Source organism: Corella eumyota, chromosome 2, assembly GCF_963082875.1.
Source record: "Corella eumyota chromosome 2, kaCorEumy4.1, whole genome shotgun sequence".
In the NCBI taxonomy this organism is placed as follows: domain Eukaryota; kingdom Metazoa; phylum Chordata; class Ascidiacea; order Phlebobranchia; family Corellidae; genus Corella; species Corella eumyota.
In genome coordinates, this window is record NC_137491.1 from 13,943,277 (window position 1) to 13,968,085 (window position 24,809).

The 24,809-nt window shown below is 28.7% G+C and overlaps 5 protein-coding genes across 6 annotated transcripts; 4 read left to right on the forward strand and 1 right to left on the reverse strand.

The window, feature by feature from the left end:
* The first annotated feature begins 117 nt into the window (after window positions 1–117).
* On the forward strand, window positions 118–2,254 carry LOC145743761 (3-oxoacyl-[acyl-carrier-protein] reductase FabG-like). Its single transcript, XM_082561803.1, has 7 exons — window positions 118–282; window positions 379–512; window positions 680–814; window positions 1,083–1,179; window positions 1,237–1,347; window positions 1,404–1,440; window positions 1,720–2,254. Exons 1-7 carry the CDS (start codon window positions 231–233, stop codon window positions 1,928–1,930), a joined length of 777 nt encoding a protein of 258 aa, XP_082417929.1. The 5' UTR covers window positions 118–230; the 3' UTR covers window positions 1,931–2,254.
* LOC145743759 (2-oxoadipate dehydrogenase complex component E1-like) lies at window positions 1,926–16,589 on the reverse strand. Of its 2 annotated transcripts, XM_082561800.1 has the most exons (16): window positions 16,152–16,589; window positions 15,490–15,689; window positions 14,536–14,730; window positions 14,041–14,202; window positions 13,610–13,754; window positions 9,462–9,602; window positions 9,230–9,332; window positions 8,756–8,894; window positions 8,362–8,607; window positions 7,626–7,886; window positions 6,938–7,094; window positions 6,198–6,320; window positions 5,425–5,567; window positions 3,790–3,875; window positions 3,094–3,361; window positions 1,927–2,962 (listed from the first exon to the last, which is right to left on the reverse strand). In XM_082561800.1, the coding sequence occupies exons 1-16, from the start codon at window positions 16,474–16,476 to the stop codon at window positions 2,861–2,863; spliced, it is 2,796 nt and encodes a 931-aa protein (XP_082417926.1). In that variant the 5' UTR covers window positions 16,477–16,589; the 3' UTR covers window positions 1,927–2,860. The 2 variants fall into 2 exon arrangements, with proteins under 2 accessions (XP_082417925.1, XP_082417926.1); XM_082561799.1 differs by having other exon boundaries at window positions 1,926–2,962; window positions 9,230–9,602.
* LOC145743760 (uncharacterized) lies at window positions 10,045–13,202 on the forward strand. Its single transcript, XM_082561802.1, has 8 exons — window positions 10,045–10,148; window positions 10,320–10,494; window positions 10,654–10,853; window positions 11,294–11,593; window positions 12,013–12,132; window positions 12,263–12,316; window positions 12,448–12,537; window positions 12,755–13,202. Exons 1-8 carry the CDS (start codon window positions 10,091–10,093, stop codon window positions 12,871–12,873), a joined length of 1,116 nt encoding a protein of 371 aa, XP_082417928.1. The 5' UTR covers window positions 10,045–10,090; the 3' UTR covers window positions 12,874–13,202.
* Window positions 16,590–17,879: 1,290 nt separating the features above from the next.
* On the forward strand, window positions 17,880–22,303 carry LOC145743040 (5'-deoxynucleotidase HDDC2-like). The gene is made up of 7 exons (XM_082560907.1): window positions 17,880–18,017; window positions 18,498–18,568; window positions 18,650–18,706; window positions 20,497–20,599; window positions 21,274–21,342; window positions 21,777–21,915; window positions 22,025–22,303. The coding sequence occupies exons 1-7, from the start codon at window positions 17,952–17,954 to the stop codon at window positions 22,123–22,125; spliced, it is 606 nt and encodes a 201-aa protein (XP_082417033.1). The 5' UTR covers window positions 17,880–17,951; the 3' UTR covers window positions 22,126–22,303.
* A 684-nt stretch (window positions 22,304–22,987) lies between these two features.
* On the forward strand, window positions 22,988–24,250 carry LOC145742477 (uncharacterized). Its single transcript, XM_082560253.1, has 4 exons — window positions 22,988–23,039; window positions 23,561–23,725; window positions 23,792–23,896; window positions 24,140–24,250. The coding sequence occupies exons 1-4, from the start codon at window positions 22,988–22,990 to the stop codon at window positions 24,235–24,237; spliced, it is 420 nt and encodes a 139-aa protein (XP_082416379.1). The 3' UTR covers window positions 24,238–24,250.
* The last annotated feature ends 559 nt before the right edge of the window (window positions 24,251–24,809 follow it).

Genomic DNA, 24,809 nt, shown 5'->3' on the forward strand with positions numbered 1-24,809 from the left:
TAAACGATATAAAGTAGTACTATTTTGAACCAATTGTGCTATAAAATGACATTAATTAACGTTATATAATAATTTTTTTATTTTGGTTTTGTTGTATAGCGGAAGTCTGTCATAAGATAGATGACATGTTGTATTTTAGGTTGCTGTGTTTTATTTAAGGTTATGTTTAAGCAGAATCGTTTAAGAAATATAGTCGAGTTAATTTGTAAAAAAAATATAATAAATCTAGTATGGAGCATCAAGACTTCTTTAAGCACGCTGAAAAGGTTGTATTCATTACAGGTAACTTTCCAATTATTTTTAGTCCAGAAACTCTTTAAATGAGAAGTTCGAAAAAAACGACATAAAGATAGTAACAATTATTTTAAACGGTTTAAGGAGCTGCAAGTGGCTTAGGAGCAGGTACAGCTTCAGCGTTTGCGAAATGTGGTTCACGGTTAGTTTTGCTTGATACTAATGCCAAAGATTTAATGCTACAGGCCAATTTATGCCGTAAATTTGGAGCAAAAGAGGTGGTTAAAGTGTTGATATGTGCAATTTAATATACACCATTAACAATGTACGGTATTAGACAGTTTTAACAAAAAATTTCTAATTTGCACTTAGTCTGCTGGTTCTTATTTTTTGTGTTTATAAAGATTGCTTACATATTAAATAATCTTATTTTATGCGACTCAAGGTTCTCGAAATTGTTGCCGACATATCTAATGTTGAAGAAATCGAAAATGCCGTAGACCAAATAATTACTCATTTTAAATCAATTTCAATACTATGTAACATAGCTGGAATTTTTCAAAATGGTTCATTGAACGAGGTAAAATCCCTGGTTATGTTTTAATTTAATAATTGACATCTTAACTCATATTTCTCATTTTCAGACAAATCAACTAACTAACACCCTTTTCAGACAAATCAATTAACTAACACCCTCTTGTTAGTTTATTTTCATGAACTCAACTCTTTAAGGGTTGGATTGTCTTTATGTTAATTTAAAATGATATTTGGGGTTTTCAATTTTTTAATGACCGCTTACTAAATTTTTAAATAAATAAAGCGATGATTAATTACAATTTTTTGTAAAGGTTACAGAAGAGCAATTTGATAAATTGTTTGGTGTTAATGTAAAAGGAATGGTTTTTCTCACAAAAATAGTTGCTCCGTATTTAGTAAAATCAAAAGGTAAAAGGACGACTTAACTCGTAAAAATAAATTATACAAATGTATTTCTGTATTTAGGATCTATTATAAATATATCCAGTGTTAATTCCTTTATAAACCGTCCTAACACAGTGGCTTACAGCATGGGAAAATCGGCAGTTGATCAATTCACAAAATTAATTGCAAAAGGTATATCTAGAAAATAATAAGTAAAATGCTAGTGATAATAAAAAAAATTATTACAGAATATGCAGGAAAAGGAGTACGGGCAAACGTAATAAAGTAAGTTAATATTTTCTAAAATTTCTAGGTCATCTAAATTAAATTTATTAATATAAGATATCTGAATAAAAGCGACATTTTTAATTTTGTTAGTATAGATGGCAATTTCTTTTTTTGTTGTGAAGATAACGTCATTATAATTATACTTCGTAAACTTTAATAAACCTACCCTGTCCGTTATTTTAAATATGTAAAATATAAAATTAATTAAACTCAAAAATATATACATAATAAAAGTTTGGTATTACAAGTATTATAAATTCCAATATACTCCTACAGCCCAGGCGATATTCGAACTAACATTCGAAAAAAAATCGGGACCGAAGAGGCCATTAATAAGTATTACAAAAAACTTGAATCAACCCTGCCCATGGGAAGGCTCGGGGAAGTAAAAGATGTCACCAACTCGATTCTGTTTTTAACATCAGACATGGCTCGTCATATAACAGGAACCTGTTTAGTTATTGACGGGGGAGAACATTTATTGTAAAATTTACTTGTTTTTAAGAATAACTAAAACTAGGTGAGGTCTGGACTTTATTTGTCATAGTTTGTTTTAATCACCACAAATTATTATCAATCACCCCCCAAGACAACATAAAAAAATGTTGTTTTTGAACTGAATGGTACGGTTAGATTCGAGTTTAACAAATATAGATCAATGAAGACATATTATTTAATTTAGTTAAATTTAAAAATGTTAAACGCTCCATAAGCAAATATATATTGTTACATTTAATAAATTGCATATCTTCAAATCAAAAAAAAAAAATTAATTTCTAAACGAAATTAACGTTGTTAAATTATAATAAACAGTACATATTGAATAAACAATAATTATAATATAGAGTTTGAATATTATTTCATAAAATGTAATCTATAAAGAACTTACATTTATGTAAAAGGTATTATTCTACTATCACTCAAAATAAAAAAACAAACATAAATATACCGAAACATGATAAAAGTAAATATATCTATAAACACCAAATAATGTAAATTAAAATAAAATCGTAAATTCTTACAGTAAATAATAAATTAAATATTTTAATAGGTAACATTTTTAATTACCTATAACATCAGTATAAAAATTGTTTTTAATAAAAGGAATACTTATAATAAAAATGTCGAAAAACTGTCATATTACCGAAAACTATTTTACTAAATATACATTTCACCAAAAACTTAATGCCCAAAATGCGAATTTTACCTACTAAAAGACGTTTTTTAATTAACTTTCTACTAACTTTAATTTTATTCTGTAAATGCCTTTTAATTTACAAAAACATAAAAACAATTGGTAAAACGTCATTTTTAAACATTGGGTTTTCGGGAAAATGTTCACTCGGCTAAATGATTTTCGAAAATATGAGCATTTACTTACAGGAACATTACTTTATCGGATTTTAAAGTTTCATTTCTATGCAAATGTATCTTTCATGAGTTGTTTTATTTGTTGGTTATGTAATGATGTAATACCAACGGCTGGGGCAGCTAAACAAGGCCTTCCCGCGTAATTTAACTAAAAGTAAAAATAGTTTTATATATTTTGGTTCGTTAAGCGGTGTCATAACTGGTAATGTTTACTACCGGACCAGTACTGTCGTATCAAAAATTTAAAAAATATCCTCAAAAATAAATTAGATGATTTACCTTAACACCCAAAATTTTTTCAAAGCGAGGTGAAACAAAACCCCAAGGCCCCATGTTCTGGGGTTCCTCTTGGCTCCAAATATACCTCGTGGCGTTCGAAAACCGCGCTAACTCGCTCTTTAGCGCCGCAGCGGGAAACGGACACAATTCCTCGATCCGCACGATGGCAATATCTTGCGCATCCGATGCGCTGTCTTGGCGTTGCTTTTCGAGTTCTTGTTCCAAAGCGTAGTAATGTTTTCCCGAACAGACGATGACTCGATTTACTCTGATTGGGGTATAAATATTTGAAGGTTTAAGTTATTTATGTCATATGTTTTAAATAAAGTATTATTGAGTAAGGGTGTGTTATTGTAACGTGTTTTAAACTATCCGTAAACGATGGATTCAAGAACAAATAGTGTTGCATTGCTGCGGTTTAAACCCGAAACCATTTGGGCAACAACGCAGTACCATTGTTTATCTAAGATGTTGGTGAATACAATAAAATATCTTAAAACAATCAAGTGGATTTAATTTAGATGTAGTTCAACCAAAAACAAATGCTGATCCATTTTATTAACTGTCCTCGGTTAGGGTTCGAAGGCGTTTCTTCAAAGACACTAATAGTGCTCAGAAGAGGGAACCTTTTTTTTTCGTCATCGGACACAAATAGAAACTACAGCAAAAAAACGAGATTTTGAAAAATATACTAACGTTTGTGGTGACTTCGATAAAACGTCGCCCAAAATTGGTTGAAAGTAAGTGCCCGGCTTTAATTCTTCCATTTTTGACATTGCAGGCTACAAAATAAAAAAAAATTAAATAATAAAAAGAATCTTAAAATCTAAAACCCAAAACCATTTTTTCAAAATTTATTTTCCGAAGCAACAAGTTACTTAATGTCCCAATACAACATGTTCAGTATTTATTAATATTATCAAAATTTATAATCTGGTTCGTTTCAGTTTAATGCGATTAAAAATCAAATTATTTCCTGAAAACGAAATTACAATTTAATTTATGCACGATGCTTTTAATAGGATATAGTTAACTAATTAAAATAAGTCACATGTACTCAATTTATTATATTGTGGCGCTCGTACAAATTCCTTAACAACATAAGAACGGGTTATTATTGGAATATTTTTTAACATATAACTTTGCGTAGCTAAGATTTTGTATTCTAAAAATGTCACTTACTTATGAATTAAGCGATTTTGAATGTGGAAATTATGGCGTTTTTGACTACACTATGGCCAAGGTGTTACACTTAACAGCAAAACACCTAAGCAAGAAAAAACAAGCAGTTCAAGCAACTTTATACTTTGAAGAAAGCATTCAAATTCTCGAAAGTCTGATCGAAAAATCGAAGCATATTAAATTAAATATAAGTGACGAATTAGCAACAAAGCAAAAGAAATTGTATTTAGAAGCTTGTAACAACTTAACCAAGATGTATTGGAAGCAGGGAGATACAAGTCTAGTTCTAAAAACTCTATCAAAAACGATAAAACTGCAGCAAAAGACTAATGCTATCCAAACAAAAAACTTTGCGCAATGCATTCTTTTTGATAAAGAAGTATTAAGCACAAACGGACAAATTCAACCAGAGAATTTTTCTGCTATTTGTACCACACGCGCAAATGGCAATAAAAAAGTGGTCAGTTTAACGACCAAAGTAATGCAAATTTGCATTAAACAACAAGATTTTAAAGCAGCACTTAACTACGCGAGTATTATTTTAAACGTGTTTGAAGGTAATGTAGTCTCGTCATCAGACAAGGCAATCTTATTGTGGATGATAGGCGAACTGAATTTAAGGCTTGACCGAACTCGAAAAGCAGTTGAATATTACAAAAAAGCTATACAAGAAATGGAAAGCACTGGACACAAAATTGACCACGATTTACATTACCGAATGTGCAATGAACTAAAACTAATTAACATAAACGCTGATGAGGGACCGCGTTTTAATGGGGTCAATTTTAAACCAATTAAAATGCTACAATTGTCTTGAAGAAATATAATTCTACCCGGTCAAAAGTGTTTACCTAAATGTTTTTAATTTAACAAAGCAATTGTCAAAAAAACAACTCTATATTTAACTAAATTACCGAATACACATCTGATTAATAAACATGTACCCTAACATGTCATTTTTGCCCTTTTATTTAAAAAAAATTGACTAAAATTTCGGTAAAATGTAGTTTTTAAATTTAGTTTTTCAGGAATCATCTATTCGGTTATTTAGTTTTTTTATATAATAATAAATACTATATTTATATGTTTTTATAATCGAATGATTAATTGTTTTTGTATATTGAACAAACATAAATTAAACTACTTTACCGTAAATCTAAGCAGAATTTTTGGTGAAGCTACAATAAGGGGTTTTCGGAAATTTCTTAACATTTGTCTCCTGAGAAGGTGAAAATATTGGGCAGAGGTAGTGGGGTGACATACTGACATATTTACCGCGTCTCCATCAATATCTAATCAAGATGTAGTTTTTAAAATAATAAAATAAGCATGTACCACGAATCAGTAATAAGGTGGCATAGTGTAGTGGTCAGAACATTTGGCTTTACTACATGAGGTACAAAGTTTGACCTCCAGTGCTTACATATCAGTAAAACCAAATGACATGTTATTTTTAGGACAGATTTTGAGTATAAGCGAAGATGCCATTATTTTATAAAATTGATCAAGTAGTTTTCGAAATATCGGGATTTGCAGTTAAAGTACTGAAAACAGGCAAAGTATCTACGCTCGCGAGCCACGTGACGCACGACGTCATCGTCAGAAGTAAGAAATGTTTTAGAAAATATGGTTATATTTTGGTTTTTAGGTTAAGTTTGTTTTCTGCAAAAAAAAGTCAACAAATGGCTGAGAAAGGACAAAGTATTTTTTTTTCTTTAGATGCCATGAACACGTGACTCGCTAGCAGAGAGACTTTCCCTTATTACAATATTTTAACTTCAAAACATCTTAAAAAATAATTGATCAATTTAAAAAATAATTCCATCCTTGTGCAAGTTGGAAAAAATTCCAACATAATTAAAAAAAGAAATCCTACAACCACACAATCTCCTAAAAAATTTGCCTAAGATTTCGTATTTTACCGGTCTCGCTACTGTTGGTGCATTGAAGAAATCGCTCGATTCTACAACTAGAATGTTCTGGTCCTGCACCATCATAACCGTGTGGTAACAACATCACCAATCCACTTTGATACATCCATTTAACTTTAAAAAAAGAAAATAAAAGTATAAGTTAAAATCAGTAGTGGTGTAAACAACCCATAATCGTACTTATTTTTAGGAAATAGCAAAACAAAATAATTATTTATTATAGAATATTTCTAAATATGGTTGTTAAATCTATAGTTTTTTCACCGGCAGCGTGGTGTAGGTGTAAGAACTCTTGCTACACCACACATGAGGTCGTGGGTTCAATTCCCACTGATCTCATGCTGTAGCGCCCTTGAGTAATGCGCTATAAAGGGTATGAACTGCTGAGCCAGCACTTAATCAGCAGCACAATTACCGGGCAATTATAGTCTCTATAATATCCCAAACTGCCACAGGCAACTCGGGACTGGGTCGGGGTAACTTATGTTACTCTATGTTTAAGTCGCTCATTCGACTTTCCCACATCGAGGATAAAGATATATACAAAAAAAAAAAATTATATTTTAAAATTTATTTTAGTTAGGTAATGAATGCTATAAAAATTTAGCTGGATTTTGTGATGTTTGCACAGTATGTTAGAAAAAACATCTCTACAGGAAAAATGATTTTAAATTCGGTAAATGTTAAAATATTTTTAAAACAAACGCATAAAAAGAAAAAAACATTTTTACCCTCCCCAGAAGTTATAAAAGTGTCAACTATTATTTGTGCCCCATTGAAAAAGTCACCAAACTGAGCTTCCCATATCACCAATCTGTTTGAATTTTCAATACTCATTCCATACTCAAATGCAAGGACTGCTTCTTCAGATAGAAGTGAATTTACAACCTTTAAAATTAAAATTATGCAAAACTAAAATCATAAAATAAGTTAAACTTCACAAAAAACAAATTAAACGTTTTTTTTGTTACTACTTGCACTTTAAATTTAATGTTAGTGATTGTTTTTTTTTGTAGTTCACCTGTCCATGATAATTTACATTTATTATAAACTGTCAATTTTCTGTAAAGTTTATGAGCTGTTAAAATTCAAAGGCATTTATTATAATATATCGTTCATTTCACTTACAGCTTCTCACTTAAGAAGCACTGAAAATAAAAGAAGTAAAAATCTAACTTAGAACCTCCTGTTGTAAAGTCCAGTGTTTTAACAACTACATATATATGCGAATTTTTACTAAGCTTTAACATGATATTGTTAATGTTTTCAATGTAAAATTTCATTAAATATAGCTCAGTACAAGAAGAATAAAGTAGTCTTAACCAAAAATTAATAAGTGCACATTATATGATTTTGACAGTTCTAGTTTATATGGAACCATACTATTATATAGCTAGCCTTTAAAAACATTTTACATACCTCAATATGACCTTTTTGATTATCAGACATATGATTTAAAGGCATATGTACATTGCCACTTTCCTGGCACACAATCATGGCATGCCGGTGACCAAATGTGCCACGACCAACATCCTGACCACACATGCGTATGTTATAACCCTGATGCATAAGCGAACCGAGAGCCAAGGCTTCTGCAAAGCTCCATTCGATTAGAGAATCATTTTCCAGTTTTTCGATTCGACCAGGAATGTGATTTTTCCTGAGACTTTTATGGACATCCTGGAAATTTAAAGGTATGTACAATATATTCCGTTATTATTACGTAGAAAACATAAACTCTAACCAATAACCAAAATCAAGTTTTGGGGTTCAATCCTTAACATTTTTATGCTGAACTACCCTTGAGTAAGATTCTGTTAACAGTATACTCTCCTTACTAGCAAGGAACCAATCGGCAGTTTAATTATCTGACATTTACAATTAAAAACATTCAAAACAAGAAAAGGGTATTAACAAATGTAACCTTATATCAAGTTTTGAATTTGGCCTTCCTACATTGAGGATATATAAATATGAAAACAGGAAGGATATATAATCTATAAAATATGTTCAATTATAAAAATGCATTTCAAATCTAATAAAAAGCTTAAAAAACATTTCTACACTTTAACAACCTTGCAAGTATTTGCAATGACTTTTTACAACTACTTTTACACATTTTCTATTTTTGTGACATATGTTTTAAACAACTTACAAAACTGTCAGCAGGTACTTCAACAGCTTTAGCTCCAACAAATCTCAACAAGTCAACCTCACACCCAGTATCCCAAGTTGTTGTGTTGTTTACTTGAGGTATTGTCATTTTTTCCCAATTTGACCCTTTTGCTAAATAAGCTGGTGCAGGATTGTGGTTTTGGGCTTTTTTAAAACTTTCGTTAAACAGAAAGTTGATTTCCTTTTGCCACTTTTCTATGAGACTCGAATCCAAAATACCAGCATCCTGTCATTTTGATTAAAAATTGATTTATTTTGATATAAAGTAAAAAGTCGTTGTAGTACTCTGAAATAAGGCGCTCTATAAACTGTAAAAATTCCCCAAGTAAAAACCAATTGTTAGGTGAAAATCAATTACAAAAAAATAATACAACCTGTAGTTCCCTAGCATATGCATCAGGCACTGATAACTTCTTTTTAATAAGACCATCAGACAAAGGTTGAGTAAAGGTTGGGTCATCTAATTCATTGTGACCATAACGTCGAAAACATAACATGTCAACAATAATATCTCTAAAACAAAAAAGTGATATTATATTAAATTAATCATAAAACTACTTTTTTTTGAAATCTAACAGTGAATAACCCTAAAACTACTATATTATCAAAAAAAAATTAATATTTAAAATAAACATTTTTATATATTTTATTCGTAGTAAAATGGCTGTTTTTGGGCAAATCGTTTTTGGTCAAGTGTCTATTCAGGAAAGTATTTGTCAATAATATGTTAGTAACTGTGAAATTAAGAATTGTAGCTGTAATTAAACAGCACCTTTTTTTCTAGGGATATAAAAATTCGATTATCAAGAAAACAATTAACTTAAATTTAAAAATCAACAAAAAATTACTTTCTGTATTTATTTCTGTATTCTACAGCAAATTGTGCAGCTTTAAGAACAAGTTCTGGTTGATCGCCGTTAACTCGTATCACAGGACAACCTATCATTTTCCCTGTATAACAAGAAAATATTAAGAATGTGAATAAAAGTTTTAAAATATCACTCACTTTAAGACGATGAATCTTTTTTCTTTTAAGAATTGAATAAAAAATAAAACAATAACTATACAAAAAAATATAACCAATATCTGTGGCATATGACGTCGATCTTCCAAAAACTGGAGGAGTGGTAAATCCAACCTGATTGTTAACAATAAGGTGAATTGTTCCTCCAATATCAAAGTGGGGAAGTTTTGACATATTAAATCCCTCCATCACAATGCCTAAAAAAAAAAAACAGTATTTACATTTAAAATCAAAATACTTCATTTTTTTTGTTAATATTTATTGATTTTTAAAATAAAATCCATGCGTTAAAATATAACAAAAAAACAATCTGCAGATTAATTTTAAGGCAACATAAACATTAGTAAGTTAAAGTAACATCCTTCCTATATTAAGGCCAATCAAACATACCACATTAGGAATAAATAAAAAAAATATAGAAAGGGAAAAAACTGTTTGCTTCATCTAATCTTTGCCAACTTAATTGAATATTTTAAAATATCAATACCATTGCAGGAAGCAATAACACATCATATTGACTTCATAATAAGTAAAATTATTCACCTCTTAAACTTTTTAAAGGAAACAGATATTAAATTGCATTTAAAACATTAATACATTTATTTAGTTATTTAGACATTTTAAAATTTATTATTTTACAGTTTAAAATTAATTTTTTTTTTAAAACAACAAGGTGTTTAAGAAGATGAAACTTTTAATAGTTTTATTAGAATATTTTTGTGTGCTATGCTCAGCTAAACAAAGTAAGAAGATATTTTTATGTGTAGTCAATTTTGATGCTAAATTGGAAACAATAATATTGCAAGTTTAAACAAAAAATATTTAAAAAAATATTGTATTTTATTTGTAATATTAACAAACTAATATGATTATTTATTTTTATAGTCAAGTTAAAATTATTTTTTTTATTTTAGTGATGGGGGAAAAAGTAATTATAAAAGTCAATAAAGTTTACATTTTATCCCGTCAACAACTTACACAAAGAGATGCTACCCAACAATGTCAACTTCTTTACAACGGCGAGCTTGTATCTATACTAAACCAAGAACAGCAAGCCATCATAGAAAGCCTTCTTCAAAACCAAACACTGTAGGTTAATTTTTGTGTTGATAAAAAAATATAATTAAAATAAATTTATCTACTAAATAAATTTACTTTATTAAACTACTAGGACCTAGAAAAAACAAGTGCAACAATTTTTAAATTCCAAAAACAACTTCAAATAAAAAACAATAATAATTTCCACAGACAAAACCAAATTTACTGGACATCTTTATATTACACTCGACAAACCGCATGGACATGGCCCGACAACAACCAAATTGTTTATAATAACTGGGACCAAAGTGCTTCATCTGAATATTCTTGTGGTGGGATTAAAGGCCAAAGTGGAACATGGATTGACGTTTCATGTGAATTGCGTCTACCCTTTATTTGCAAGGCTAATTGTAAGTTGTTAATTTAATAACAACAATTTAGTTAAAACCAAAGCATACTTGGCTTTACTACAGAAGGTAATGCATTTGATGATCACTGCTTTATAATGTAGCACCCTTTTTAAAAATAATTTGAACTCATGCTTAGCCAAAAACAACTTAACAAACCAATTTCATTCAATTAATTAATGAAGTAATATTAAGTAAAGCAGTTTAAAAATTTAAATTAAAATGTTTTATTACATGTTTTATCTAAGTTGTTTCTAAACATATTTTTTAGCTTTTTGGGCAGTTTTATTTTATATCATTCACAAACTTAATCATCACACTTAGGACCGCAAAATTTTGTATACAAATACTGTAAAATTGGCTTTACCAGTCTTTTGCTAAACAAGAAGTCCTTATAGACAAAAGTAACACAATAGTTTTTAATAAATTTATTTTGTCTGTAGTGACTTCTGAAATGTTGATGAAAACTGATCAAACAAGATTTTATTTTCTATCTAATGTCAAACTTAGCTACCAGAATGCCAAACTAGCATGCTCTACTTCTCACACAACTTTGGTAACAAACCAAACATTGCTTAGAGAGTTATTTTTAAACTATTCTGCACATGAGTTTACAAAAGTGCTACCTTCTGAGGTTACCTTTGTATTTAGACAAGTTTTTAAATCTGGTAAAGATAGATTTCCGTTTAGCATTGATTCAAACATTACAGAAAACTCCAGCTACAATATCAATAAACAAAATGGTAGATTAATTTTTGTTTGTATGGTGCTTATTCTTTGTATTTTATTTATCAACTTTTATTAGATATTTAGTTACAAAACTTTCACTACATGGGGTCATAGATTTAATCACCACTGTTTTAGCGCTGTAGTTGCCTTGAGTAAGATGCTATAAACAACATAAACTACAGCTTGAACAAAAATAAGAAATATATTAGTTATTAAGCAAATATAATCTTTTACATTTCTAACTGACATTGTAAACTTGAGAATTGACTGAAATAATAAATTTTAGTCTTTGTATATATATAGTCTTTAACGTTGGCCTTCCAAAATCAATTAAAAATAATTAAAAAAGTAAGGCAGATTAAAACAAACCAAATTACAAAATTTTTTAATTTAGTCTCAATTTTATTTAAAAACTGTTTCATTTAATTTACAGACTCTCTAGATAACACACAAGGGAGTTTATGTTTATATGTTGACGTGAAAATTATGAATAACCTGACATGGGCTGTAAGAAATGATAGCTGTAAAGATCTAAGTAGATTTATGTGTCAAAGTAAGAAAAAAAGTCAAAATTTCTTAAATGTAAAAGTAATTACAATTTTTAAATAACGGTGTAGGGTTATTTTAAATTTACATTTATACTTATCTTAATCAACCTTTTCCTAAATTCAAACTTTTTTTAGAAATTTTAAAAATCAATTTACCGATGATTCCCACAAATATAACGGCTCAACAAGGTGAATTTAAACCAAAAATAATTTTTAAAACAAATTAAAAATAAGCCTACCTATATTTTCTATAAAAAGAAACCAATAAAAAGAAAATTTGCCAAAAAGTACAAACTAAATGCAGTTGTAAAATAATACAGATTATCAAACCCAAACTGTGTCATTTAACCTAACAACTGTAAATATTCAAGGAACTAGACAAAGCACTGTACCTGTTTCAACTTATCGTGGTAAGTAGTGTTTACAAGTAATTATGAATAAAACAAAAGTATTAATATTTTGTTTTAATTTAATTTTTTTATGGCTGTAAGAATCACACCCTAAACCTTACAAAGACAAAGGTGCTAATCGCTATTCCAAGATGCTAGTTTTTATTTTTATATAAAGACATATTACACAAACTTTTTAGAGATAATATTTTTTAAACTGTAAAAAAAAACATTGCAGCAGAAAAACCATCAGATTTAACGACAAGTGGATGTTCTAAGCTGGCAAAACCTCTAGCATTTTTAACAAAAGTGCAACTTATCTTAGTATATACTGCATTTGGTATGCCAAAATATTAAAAATGAAGATTTTTTCTATTAAAAAATATTAAAAATGAAGATTTTTTTTTTTTTCAAAAATGAAGATTAATGAAGATTTTTTCAAACTGTTTTCTTAATTATTATTCATTTAAATAACAAAGATATATTAGCATACTATTATTTTGCAGTGCAATTTTATTTTTATTGGCAAGTTATTATTATATCACTTTATATAGTCACACCTATTAATAGCCACAGAGAGTAGTTTTTTGCCAGCATTTATAATTAGACATACATAAATATATATTTTATTATATTGCAGTTAAATAATACCATGTTAGCTTCATTTAAAAATAAAATTCCAGGGTAACCGAGTTTTCAATTTTTTTATATTCCATAACATGACCTATTTGGTGCATGGCAATAAAACTATCCTAATTTTTTTTTTTAGTTTGTGAATATGCTACGGAATTATTTTGATTATGAAACATAATAAAGTTTACAGTACTTTCATTATCTGCTGTTTAAAAATGTTAAAAAAAATTTTACCAACAAATATTTGGCTCTATGTAGAGCCTGGAATTTCAAAAAATTGTATTAAAATAATTTTCAATCATTTTGATATATGATTATGAAATTATTTTTACCGAAAATAAACATACCACAATATCCTTTTACAGCAACAAAAATAAACAACCAACAGTATCTTTTTACTGCTACAATTTATAAGTGTCCAATTTACCAAACCAAAGTACAAAATAAAAAATGAACATACCCTGTCCTGCAAATGCTGCATCGCCATGAATTAAAAGACAAGTTGCTTTATCCCCTCTTTGAGATGATAATAATGCTGAGTAATCCCCTTCTTTTAGGGTTTGCTGTTTCCCCCTGCACTTTCCTACAGCCACCGGATTTTGAGCCTGGATAAAATTATACATGATAACCTGTGGCATTTAAATATAATTGTAGCAGCAATAGTAAACTGTTACAGTTCAAATATTAATTATATTATATTTTAGTTTTGTTCTAGAAGGCTTTAACTTATTAAAATAAAAAATTTACAATTTTAAAAATGGGTATAATAGCAGTTTTGCAATAAAAATCGAAAATTACATTTCAGTAACAAAATAAACCAATTATATTTAAGTTTTAAAAAAGCAAGCAACATAAATTTCCAAAACTAAAAGGATACAAATATTAACTAACCTCTAAATGAGATGGATTAGAAATTAGGCTGACATGTATTTTTTTACCATCACCAGTTTTAATATCGAGACTAGCATTAAAATGCGAGAGAACATCTCCAGTAGCTATCGTCATTGCTTCGACTGGAAATTCACTAAGACCAGTGACTTTCCTCATCATTACCTAATTGAAATCAAATTTATAAGAAGTTACTTTAGTGACATATCACATTTTTATTACTTTTAGGTAGAAAGAATGTTCTAATACGCTTTATCTGTCATCTAATTATAAATACAAACTAACATTTTTAAAAAAGATTGCGTTAAGCTATAATGGGTAAAACAGTAAGCTTTACACTTTATGATGTTTCAGATTTGCTTCTAGCCGCCTTTATGTTTTTCTACTTTTGTGTAAGAGGCTTTGAGTAGTAACTCACAGCCACCCATAAATCATATTATAAAAAAAATTCAGTATGTTAAGGAAGGACACCCTTTGAAAATTTTTTTAATTTCTTACCTCAAGAGGAAAATCAAGTAACCCAATAAGGACATTATTTCTTCCTCTGTGAGCAATTCCAATTACCAGGTCTTCAATCCCAGTTGAGGAAAGATCAGAAATAAGTTTGTCAACAAACACCAACATACTTTCAGCACCTTCCCCACTGTATCTTTTTAATGTTGGAAATTTTAAACTTAAAAACTTGTCCAGAGCCTAAATTGAAAAAAGTAAATAATATATAGCCTACCCAACAATATAAACAATGTATAGAAACAAAAATATATAGAAAAATGAACTATTTTAGTGGTGTTAAAGTAAAAATTATGCAAGATATATCAGGGAATAAAATAACGGGTCGCTATTCGCTAAAAGCGAATCGTTTTTTAAAATTAGCAAATCATTTTTCACAAATATTTTAGAATTAGCGAATCAACCAAAAAAGTTCAACTGACATTAAAACCTTTGTGAATATTTGTGTATTGTTACGATCTATTTGTAATCGGTTTCACACATTTATAATTACATCAATATAATCCTGCGTAAATGTAGGTTACTACAGGACATTTAAGAACAAAAACCTTCATGATCTCACAATTCGTAATTTTCACTGTCGTAAGTTATTTGGTTTAGTAGTAGTTTTTTTAATACATAACATAGTCTTAAAGTAAATAAAATGTCTCGTTTTTTATGCAAAAAATAATTAACGATAGTTTAACAATATGTTATATATATACATTTTAAAAATCCCACGCAACCCGTCAAGTGTTATCAAAAAACGAAAATTATGACTTGGACCTAACTATTGCTTTAAAAATGCAACGTCATTTTTAGCGAATCGTTTTTTAAACGTTAATTCGTACCCTGTATATATTTACCAAAAATACTTTATATATATATATTATTATTTAGTTAACAAAATCAAAAATAAAACAAACTTTATTTATTGTATAGGCCATATATAAATAAAATTACCTGCGAATCCTGTAAAATTTTGCACATTTTAAGTTTTGTATCACAAGATTCAATTTCTTTATTTAAAATACTGGAATACATTTGTGAAATCCAATCTTTTTCTTCAACGTTATCAATACACAAAGTCTCTATTGTTATACCACCACAGTAGTTAGTCTGAAGTTCGTTTACTAAATCTCCTACTGACATTGTTAGGTTACCTAAAAATTAAAAACATGGCACTTAGTAACTATAAATATATATAGCCTATATATACAAAACTTTTTTGAAAGAAAGATAAAAAAGCAGAAATTTTACAGGAAACAAAAGCTCAATAACCATGGAAACAATATACCTAGAAAAAAATAAATTACATAAACATATTAAAATAAATAAAAAATCACCAATACAAAATTTTAATTAAATTTATGCTTTTTTGAATTTGATATACAAATGTTATTTATTTTATTATTCTGTAATTTCGATATGGGTGGATCTTGCTATTGCCTTTATTTTATTATGTTAAATAACATTTTATTTTGTAAATAGCCTTTTTCTGTTGTTAGTATTTCACACATGCATTGTATATAAAAGCCTATTCATAAATATGAAAATAAATTAAAATAAAAACCCCAAAACCTGTTACACTTTTTAACAGCAAATTATATACCTCAATTATATACCTCTATTAAATGTGTTTTCCAAATGCAGTCCAAACTTTGAAACATCAAGCTCATTTATTGCTATTTCTTTCTGTGGCCAAATAGGGTTAACTTTTGCTAATGTGTGGCCATGATTCTGAAAAGCTTCTACTAGTCTTATTATCCCTTGCACGTTTTCACCAGAATATTGAGAGTTTGATTTAACTTGGGAGTTAAGATCATGCTTATTCACTTCAGTGTACTTATAGCCATACCCACCGTTTTTGTAATGGTAAAAACGGGATGTGTTCTGTATGCTATAACATCCTCGTAGCAGGTCAGTTAAGAATATTTTACAAATTGACATAATTTTTGTATTCGTAAGCTTATGATACGACAAACAGACAAACAGTTTTTTATTCGTTATTTATTTCTTTGCAGCTTTTTTAATCATTTACCTTGTATACATATAAAGTTAAAAAAAATCTACGGAAATAAGAACTACTTTAACAACATGGTATAAGCTTAAAGAGTTAATCTGTTAATAAACATGTTTTAATAAAATTTTAAGTTAAGGTTTGACCGACAGTGTAGTGATAAAAACACTTGCTACTCTCAGCACTCAGACAGCCCGTCTGGAAAGTAGGGCAGCGTGCACGCACAAGATTTTTTTCATTAAAAAAAATGCACGCCTGGAATTAGCGTTTTGCACGCCTGGTGTCTTAAAAAATGTGCACGCACAGTACTGACGCCTAAAACACGCTAACATAAATCACGCGTGCACGCCTAGACCGAAAATTTTGGTACGCGTGCACGCGCAGTCACGCATTTTTTTACGCTTGCACGCACGAGATCTCGTCAAAAACTGCCCTACTTTCCAGACTGGTCAGACAGTACGCATAAGGTCGTGTGTTCAAATCCCCACTGCTCTCATGCTGAATCGACCTTGAGCAAGGCAAAAAAACATTTAAACAGTATGACTGTATGAACTCCTCCAAACCCTTTGCTAAGCCTGCAATTAATCAGCAGCATAATTACCAGGCAATTATAATCTATATAATATCTCAAACTGCTTAAAGCAACTGAGTCGGTGTAACTGTTGTAACTCATTGTTTAAATTGCGCAGACTGGGTCGGAGTAACTGTTGTGACTCTATGTATAAATTGCGCATTCAACCCTTCCCACACCGAGGATAAAGATATGGGTTTGGTGACCATGCCATAAAATAATTAAAATCTTCATGTAAACATTAATACTTTTGGCATGTTTTAAATCATTAAATTGATTTTGTCATTTTTTCCCGTCGCATTGTTGTAATATTAATTGTATATATATCGTATTTATTATTTACTTTTATCAATGCGCGAAAAACCAAAATAAAAAATATATATATACAAAGAGAAGATTATCCTTTACAATTTTTTTTTATATCAAGTTAAAACGTTGGAAATAACTAAAACCTCATTTTCGCAGGTCGACTAATAAACTATTGTACCAACTGCGTCAGGCTAACTTTTTGAATACCAATTATATTTAACTGTGGAGTGATATTCATAACTGCTTATGGTCAAATTATAGTTAACTGTTTTGCGTAACAATTGTAATTGTTTAAAAATGCCCAATGGCCAAAACGGTAACCAGACACTTCGGCCCCCGGACACTTCGGTCAAAATTTATTTTTCAAAATAGCGGGGATTTTGCATTTTAATTACCGCGAGAAATTTTATTTTCGCGTAGTTATATACAGTTTTTTAGACAGTATTTGAAACAAAATAAGCAGTTTTTTGTTTTAATTTTTTGTAGATCTTTTTCAGTTTTAAATACTTTTGTTAATAAATTTTTATGTTAACTAAACAGAAAATGGAAAACAATACAATCAAGTTTTTGATCATCGTTGGTCAACTTAAGGTATATACTTATTTTTGGTTTAAAAAATATTTAGTACCAAAAAGGTAAAAAAAAATAAAATAAAAAAACTGCCTGAAGGACTTAAGACTAGGTTAAAGGCAAAGGTTACCCTTTTTTTGTATATATCTTTATCCTTGATGTGGGAAAGTCGAATGCGCGACTTAAACATAGAGTAACATCAGTTACTCCGTACCAGTCTCGAGTTGCCTGTGGCAGTTGGGATATTATAGATTATAATTGCCCAGTAATTATGCTGCTGATTAAGTGCTGGCTCAGCAGAAGCTTGTACCGTTTATAACGCCTTACTCTAGGGAGCTACAGCATAAGAGCAGTGAGGATCGAACCCATGACCTCATGAGTGGTGTAGCAAGTGTTCTTACCACTACACCACGCCACGCTATTCTACACTACTTTTAGCAACTGTTGTATGATTGATTGTATGTAACATTAAATGCATTAAAAATAAGCTTAACTTTTTAGAGAACCAAAAGAACCGGGTGGGTTCTAAAAGGTGTTAAGGATCCCGAATCTGTTAGTGATCATATGTACAGGTCAAATTTTAATATTTTTTCGCTACTAGACTATTATTTTCAAGCTTGTTATATAACTCTTATATTTTATTTTTTTGTTAGAATGTCAATTATGTCTTTGGTTATGAAAGATTCAACAGACACTTTAAACAAAGAAAGGTAATTTGAAATTCATAATTGGGCAATTCCTATTGGGAAAGTGTTTTTTTTTTTAAAATTAACTTAAATTATTTGTTTAATTAACTTACCTGTTTCTTTGGTTTTGATATTTAAAGTTTAAATTTAAGTGATTTTTTTTTAATTTGTACAAAAATTGTACAAATTTTTTTGCATTTTTTTGGCTATTTTAAGCAATAATTTTAAGTTAATATAAAAGTTACAAAAAAGATTACAACAGATTTGTAATGTGTTAGTATAAGAGGTTTAAACATATGCTTAACATAAGTTAAACAACAAATTCTATTTTACAATTTAAAAATCAGCCATTTTTAAGTTTTTAACTTGTAAAAATATGGGTAATTCCTTTACCGAATTTACATAAAAAGTTTTATAACTTGAAATTTAATCAAATACAACTTTTAATGTTTTAATTCTCTGATTTTAGTTATTAAGTACTATAAATAAAAACTAAACTTTAATGTTCCTTATCAATTTTATCCACAATAATGGTAACGGAATTATGGGTAACGGAATCACAACATCAGGGATTTTGTAGAAATACTTTTTCTGCCTGGTTTAGATGATTTAAAATAATGTGATCATTTTTATTAGTAAAAAAATGAAATAGCATTGTTATATAATATCCATTTTTTTAAAATTTTGTGAGAAGGTAGTTTTGAAATTTATAAATTTGTTTTATGGGTACATATATTACTAAATAAAATTAAATAAAAATATTCATAGCTAACAAGTTGATTTTTTTTCAGATATTTGGCATATTTACACAATATTTTAAGCTAATTTACCCACTAGACTTATTGTTTTTGCATAATTACCCGTTTTATTTAGGTGTAACAAATTGTTTCTGCGACATCAATTTTATTACTAATTTAGAATTTAGAATTTTAAAGATGTTATGTTTGTTTGTTAATTTTGTTTTTGCAGTTATGTTTGTAGTTTTTGTTAAAATGGTAGTTAAAGTTTTTAAAATTTGGTTTGTTTTGTTCTGTTTAAAAGTTTATTTTAAAAAAACCTAGTAGTTTTTAGTTTTGTAATTCTGTTACCAAGATTTTTTTTAAAAGTTTTTAGTTAGGTTTGTTTCTTATTTTAACAGTACCCGAAACTATTTTTTTTAATTTTATCTGAAATTGAGTAAATTTAAGACTAAAGTTACATGCCCAAATTAAACAGTGTCATTCTGTTACTTAAAGTGTAATTCCGTTACCAGGTTTTTTTAAGTTAATTTGTCAATAAATAAATTTTTTTAAACCCTGACTAAAAAAAAAATCTTTTTGTTGCTTTTAATAAGGACACTTATTTACACATGTTTAATTTATATCTAATTTATTGGCATAATTCCGTTACCAAACATTTTTCAATTTTTAAGAAGCATAGAAGTTCGAACTGGACTTCTCTGCTTATAAAAATTTAGAATGGCAATATATGGGTTGTTTTAACTTGAAAAATGATTTCAATTATATTAAAAAAAATAATTATAAGTTTGTAAACCACAGTAATTGTAATTCCGTTACTGAAGAATTGCCCAACTATGTGTTATTTTAATTAAATTTTTGCTTCCCTTGAAAGCTGCCCCCTTTTCTACATTGCTTGACACTTATATATATAAAAAGTGTTCGCAACAATTATATAGGCCTACCCAATATAATTTATCTTACAAAATTTTTATTTATGGCTTATAAATTAAACATATATATATGTTATTAAACATACTTTAATATAAATAAGATTTTAGAGTAGCTATTTTATATTTTATTGCTTTACAACTTTAGATGTATAAAGCTGAGCCTGGTTCATGATATGGCTGAATGTATTGTTGGAGATATTGCCCCATGTTATAATATTTCAAAATCAGAAAAACAAAAACTAGAGATGGTAATTATTAATCTTGTTATGAAAAAACTATTTAATTTTGTTATAAAAAAACTGTTTATATATTTAAAAAAATACACATACAAAAATACAATAAAGGGTGGAATGCAATAAGAGAACAAAATGGTACAAAAAAAATTAAACCTACCTAAAGAAAAAATGTTCCAGAATGGCCTTTCATAACATATTTCCTGTAAAATATTAAACTATATTTGGAATTGGTAAATGTAAATAACTAAAAAAGAAAGTGAAAATTTAATAAATTTATATATAAAATTGCCAGTCTGTTTAAATAGGAATTGCATGTTTAAGTAAAGTTTGTGACAAAGTATTTTAAGTAGCTGAATAGATAGTTATAATTGAGTAGGTTTGTATAGTCTAAGTTATTTGTTTGGGATGGTTAAAGGAATAGTAAAGTCAATTGTTGCTATTTAAGTAAAATCTAATAGAAACTTTGTAATATTGCTAACATTGTTAAAATAATTATTAAAAAAAAACAGCTTATGCTAAAACAACTATGTGTAGATTTTTATTACCTTGAAGTTTGGTTATTGCATAATATTTAATTAAAAATGTTACTGTTGTGTTAAAAACCTAATAAATAAAGTTTCATCTTATTTATAAATTTAACTTTAAATAAAGTTTCATCTTATTTATAAATTTAACTTTACCTTAAGGAGGCTATGGAAAAACTATGTGCACTACTGGACAAGGAAATTGGTCTGGAAATAATGGAACTCTTTCAAGTTGGTAAAGTTATATTGGTATTTTTTTTTGTATATATCTTTTATCCTCGATGTGGGAAAGTCGAATGCGCGACTTAAACATAGAGTAACATAAGTTACTCGGACTCAGTCTTGAGTTGCCTGTGGCAGTTTGGGATATTATAGAGACTATAATTGCCCGGTAATTATGCTACTCATTTAGTGCTGGCTCAGCAGGAGTTCATACTGTTTATAGCGCCTTAATCAAGGGCGCTACTGCATGGGATCAGTGGGGATTGAACCCACGACCGTATGTGTGGTGTAGCAAGAGTTCTTACCACTACACCATGCTGCCGGTAAATATAGTGCAAATTATTGTAATTGTTTATTGTAATTTTAGGTTAATTTGCAGGGTATATGCTAAATACAATTTGTTTTAACTTCTTTATTGTTGTTTAATAATTTGCTTGTCATAGGAATATGAACATCAACAAACACCTGAAGCCAAATATGTTAAGGATTTGGATAGGTTTGACATGGCGTTACAGGCTCACCAATATGAACAGGAAGTTAAAAAACCAGGATGGCTGCATGAATTTTTTGATTCAGTGGATGGTAATTAGTTATTTTTTTATAAAACAGTTAGTTAAATAAATGCTAATCTGTGGCACTGGGTAAAATTATTCTTTTTATGTTTAAAAGAATTATTTATTTTATGTTTAAGGTAAAATTCATAACAAAGACGTTGAGGGGCTATATATAAGTTTAAAGCAACAAAGACACCTTTTAACTAATCAAAGCAAAGAACTAGAATATGAAAGTTAATACGACTTAATTTAATTGCTATCTGTAGATTTTAAGACATTTTAGAGTTTTAAACATGCTATCAAATGTTTAAAAAACCTAGGTATCTTTTTTATACAATGTTTAGTTTTTATGTATATTTGTAAAAAGTAAAACGTAGAAAATTTTTTTTTCGTGATACAAATAAATGTACTGTCCTATTGAAGTCTGTGTTATTTACAAACCAAATGACATATAAAAACATGGTTTACATTCATTTTAAAAACCATGGGTGAGAAAATGGTATAAACATAAAACCGCGCGCTAGTAGGCGCTAACGGTTTAACATATTTACCACAAGAATCATTATTCGTTAAAATAACTTTATACCTTTTTCACCAAGGTTCTACTAAGCAGCCAAAAATCTGTAATGATCTTTTTTAATCATAAATATAAAAAGACAAGAAGATCAACGTTTTAATCGATAAGAAGATAACAGTAGATTTTTAATACAAAAATCTCTTTTTCTAATTGCAAAATAGGTCTCGACAGATATAAATTCTAATCAGTAGAATTTAAACTTTTTGTTTTAAAGTGTAAAAAAGGGGAAATCGATAAAACTAACAACAGAATAATAAAATTAACGAACAAAATTTTTAATAGCGCAGTAAGATAAAGCCAACAGCAAATTTACTCAGGTGTGGTTCACATATGGACTTTTTACGCTAAAATAAAGTTTTACGTTTGGAATAAAATTTAGCTTAAGCCTTTTGATTTGTAGTAAAAGTTTAAACTATGTAAATATAAATAAAATTAAACATTAAATATATATTTTTTTTTAAATTTCAGTCGCGTTAATAAGTCTTAATGTTATTTAATTAATCGCTTTTAATTTCAAAACAAAATGAATATGATGTACATTTTCACGTTTTTGATGATCTTCTGCTTTTCAAAAGGTAAACCAATTAAATTTTATTAAAATTGTTAAAAATTTACTTTTGACGATCACCATATATCGAATAGTTAAACTGTGTATATAAACAAAATATATTCATACATTTTTTTTCAAATTTGCCAAAAATTTATTTTTACAGTTGTTTTTTGTAGTTTTTCAAATCATAGTTATTGCCGTTATTATATACTGTGTATACAAGAAAGGACATTTTCTAAAACATTTTCGCACAATAGCCTTTGTAATACTTTTTTTGTTATTGTTTTTTTTTTTTTTTTTTGATAATCGTGTTTTTGTACTTATCATTGGTAATCGTGTTTTTTTATAAAAAAAAAATCGTGTACTTATCATTGATAATCGTGTTTTTGTACTTAAAGAAAAGCTATTATAGTTATGACAAAAAGGGGATCAACCAAGACGCCTGAGTAACTATTTTAATCTAATTATATGAATTTAAAAAAATTAATTTTTACTAAAAAAAAATTAGCTGTAGGATAATAAATTTTTTAAATATATTTTTCGCAGGTTCCGCGTTGACTTGTTATAACTGCACGTATGCCACGGAACTTGGCGGAGTTTTGGGTAGTTCTGCTACTTGTCAAGGGCCAGTGGTAGGAGCTGAACATGTTGTTACATGCGCTGACGGTGAAAATTACTGCACCGTTCAGAACGTTATGACAGCCATACCAGGTAATATATGTCATCTGTTTAGTGTGACCTACCAAAAATTAATTTTAAAGAATTTTTTTTAAAAAGGTATATCCCAAACAACTGTAATAACCCGAGGCTGCTCTTCTCTTAACGCCCAAGCTTGCATTAACTTGGGCTTCGTGAGTACATGTTCAACCGCCTGCAATACCAGTATGTATTAATATTGTGTTATGATAAGCTATAGACTACTATGCAGATGATTTTAAGCTTTTAATATAATACTCCCATCCTAATATTAAGTTGATTGCGCCGGTTTGGCACAATGTTTATAATATAATGTTAATGAAAAGACTATGAACTTTTAATCGTTTTTAATTTTTGAATAAGTGAACTTGGATGTCTTTAAAGCTTATTTATTTTAATTGGGTGTCAATTATGGGTATTTTTATTTAGACAACTGCAATACCGGGACAGGAAATGACTCAACTAGGTTTGGCCTCAATATCCTGTTTATGGCATTGCTGGTCGTGTTTGCTCAATATGCGATGTAAATTTAAAAAAAACACACTTATGTAGATTAATACTGTAAATTTAATAATTCCTTTGGTCTTTTATTTTTTTATGTAAAAAAACATTAACAGTGTGTGTAGCGTGAATAAAATTAAAAAGAAATTTTTTGTAAATGGTTATTAAAATCTACAAGTAGGCTATATGGTACTCCATACTTGAAAAATCCAAGTAAACTGCCTCAAAAACTCTGGAAACTGGGTATTTAAAAATTATTTTAGGTTGATAACTTTTCTTTTATTTAGATAAGCAACTAGTTAATAATTTGTTTAAAATATGTTGTGATAAAGTGTTAAGTGCATAAATTCTCTGAACAGATGAGGTCTTGGGTTCGATTCCCACTGCTCTTATGCTGTAGCGCATTTGTGTAAGTTGCCATAACAGTATAAACTTCTGCTGAGCCAGCACTTAATCAGCAGCATTATATCTGGAACTGCCAAAAGCCATTTGAGACCAGGTCGATGTAAATGATGTTACTCTATGTTCAGGTCGTGAAATCGACCTTTCACATCTAGGATAACTTCATAAAAAGAAATATTTTCGTGCCGTGAATCTT

Coding starts and splice junctions, on each gene's coding strand:
- LOC145743761 (XM_082561803.1), top strand. CDS start 231: ATGGAGCATCAAGACTTCTTTAAGCACGCTGAAAAGGTTGTATTCATT. Junction 815..1,082: donor AAAATGGTTCATTGAACGAG/GTAAAATCCCTG, acceptor TTTTTTGTAAAG/GTTACAGAAGAGCAATTTGA. Junction 1,348..1,403: donor CACAAAATTAATTGCAAAAG/GTATATCTAGAA, acceptor AAATTATTACAG/AATATGCAGGAAAAGGAGTA.
- LOC145743760 (XM_082561802.1), top strand. CDS start 10,091: ATGAAACTTTTAATAGTTTTATTAGAATATTTTTGTGTGCTATGCTCA. Junction 11,594..12,012: donor CAATATCAATAAACAAAATG/GTAGATTAATTT, acceptor TTTAATTTACAG/ACTCTCTAGATAACACACAA. Junction 12,317..12,447: donor AAATATAACGGCTCAACAAG/GTGAATTTAAAC, acceptor AAAATAATACAG/ATTATCAAACCCAAACTGTG.
- LOC145743759 (XM_082561799.1), bottom strand. CDS start 16,476: ATGTCAATTTGTAAAATATTCTTAACTGACCTGCTACGAGGATGTTAT. Junction 7,095..7,625: donor ATCAAAAAGGTCATATTGAG/GTATGTAAAATG, acceptor TTAATTTTAAAG/GTTGTAAATTCACTTCTATC. Junction 3,876..5,424: donor AAATTCTGCTTAGATTTACG/GTAAAGTAGTTT, acceptor TTTATTTTGTAG/CCTGCAATGTCAAAAATGGA.
- LOC145743040 (XM_082560907.1), top strand. CDS start 17,952: ATGTTAACTAAACAGAAAATGGAAAACAATACAATCAAGTTTTTGATC. Junction 18,018..18,497: donor TCATCGTTGGTCAACTTAAG/GTATATACTTAT, acceptor TTAACTTTTTAG/AGAACCAAAAGAACCGGGTG. Junction 20,600..21,273: donor AAAAACAAAAACTAGAGATG/GTAATTATTAAT, acceptor CTTTACCTTAAG/GAGGCTATGGAAAAACTATG.
- LOC145742477 (XM_082560253.1), top strand. CDS start 22,988: ATGAATATGATGTACATTTTCACGTTTTTGATGATCTTCTGCTTTTCA. Junction 23,040..23,560: donor GATCTTCTGCTTTTCAAAAG/GTAAACCAATTA, acceptor TATTTTTCGCAG/GTTCCGCGTTGACTTGTTAT. Junction 23,897..24,139: donor TTCAACCGCCTGCAATACCA/GTATGTATTAAT, acceptor ATTTTTATTTAG/ACAACTGCAATACCGGGACA.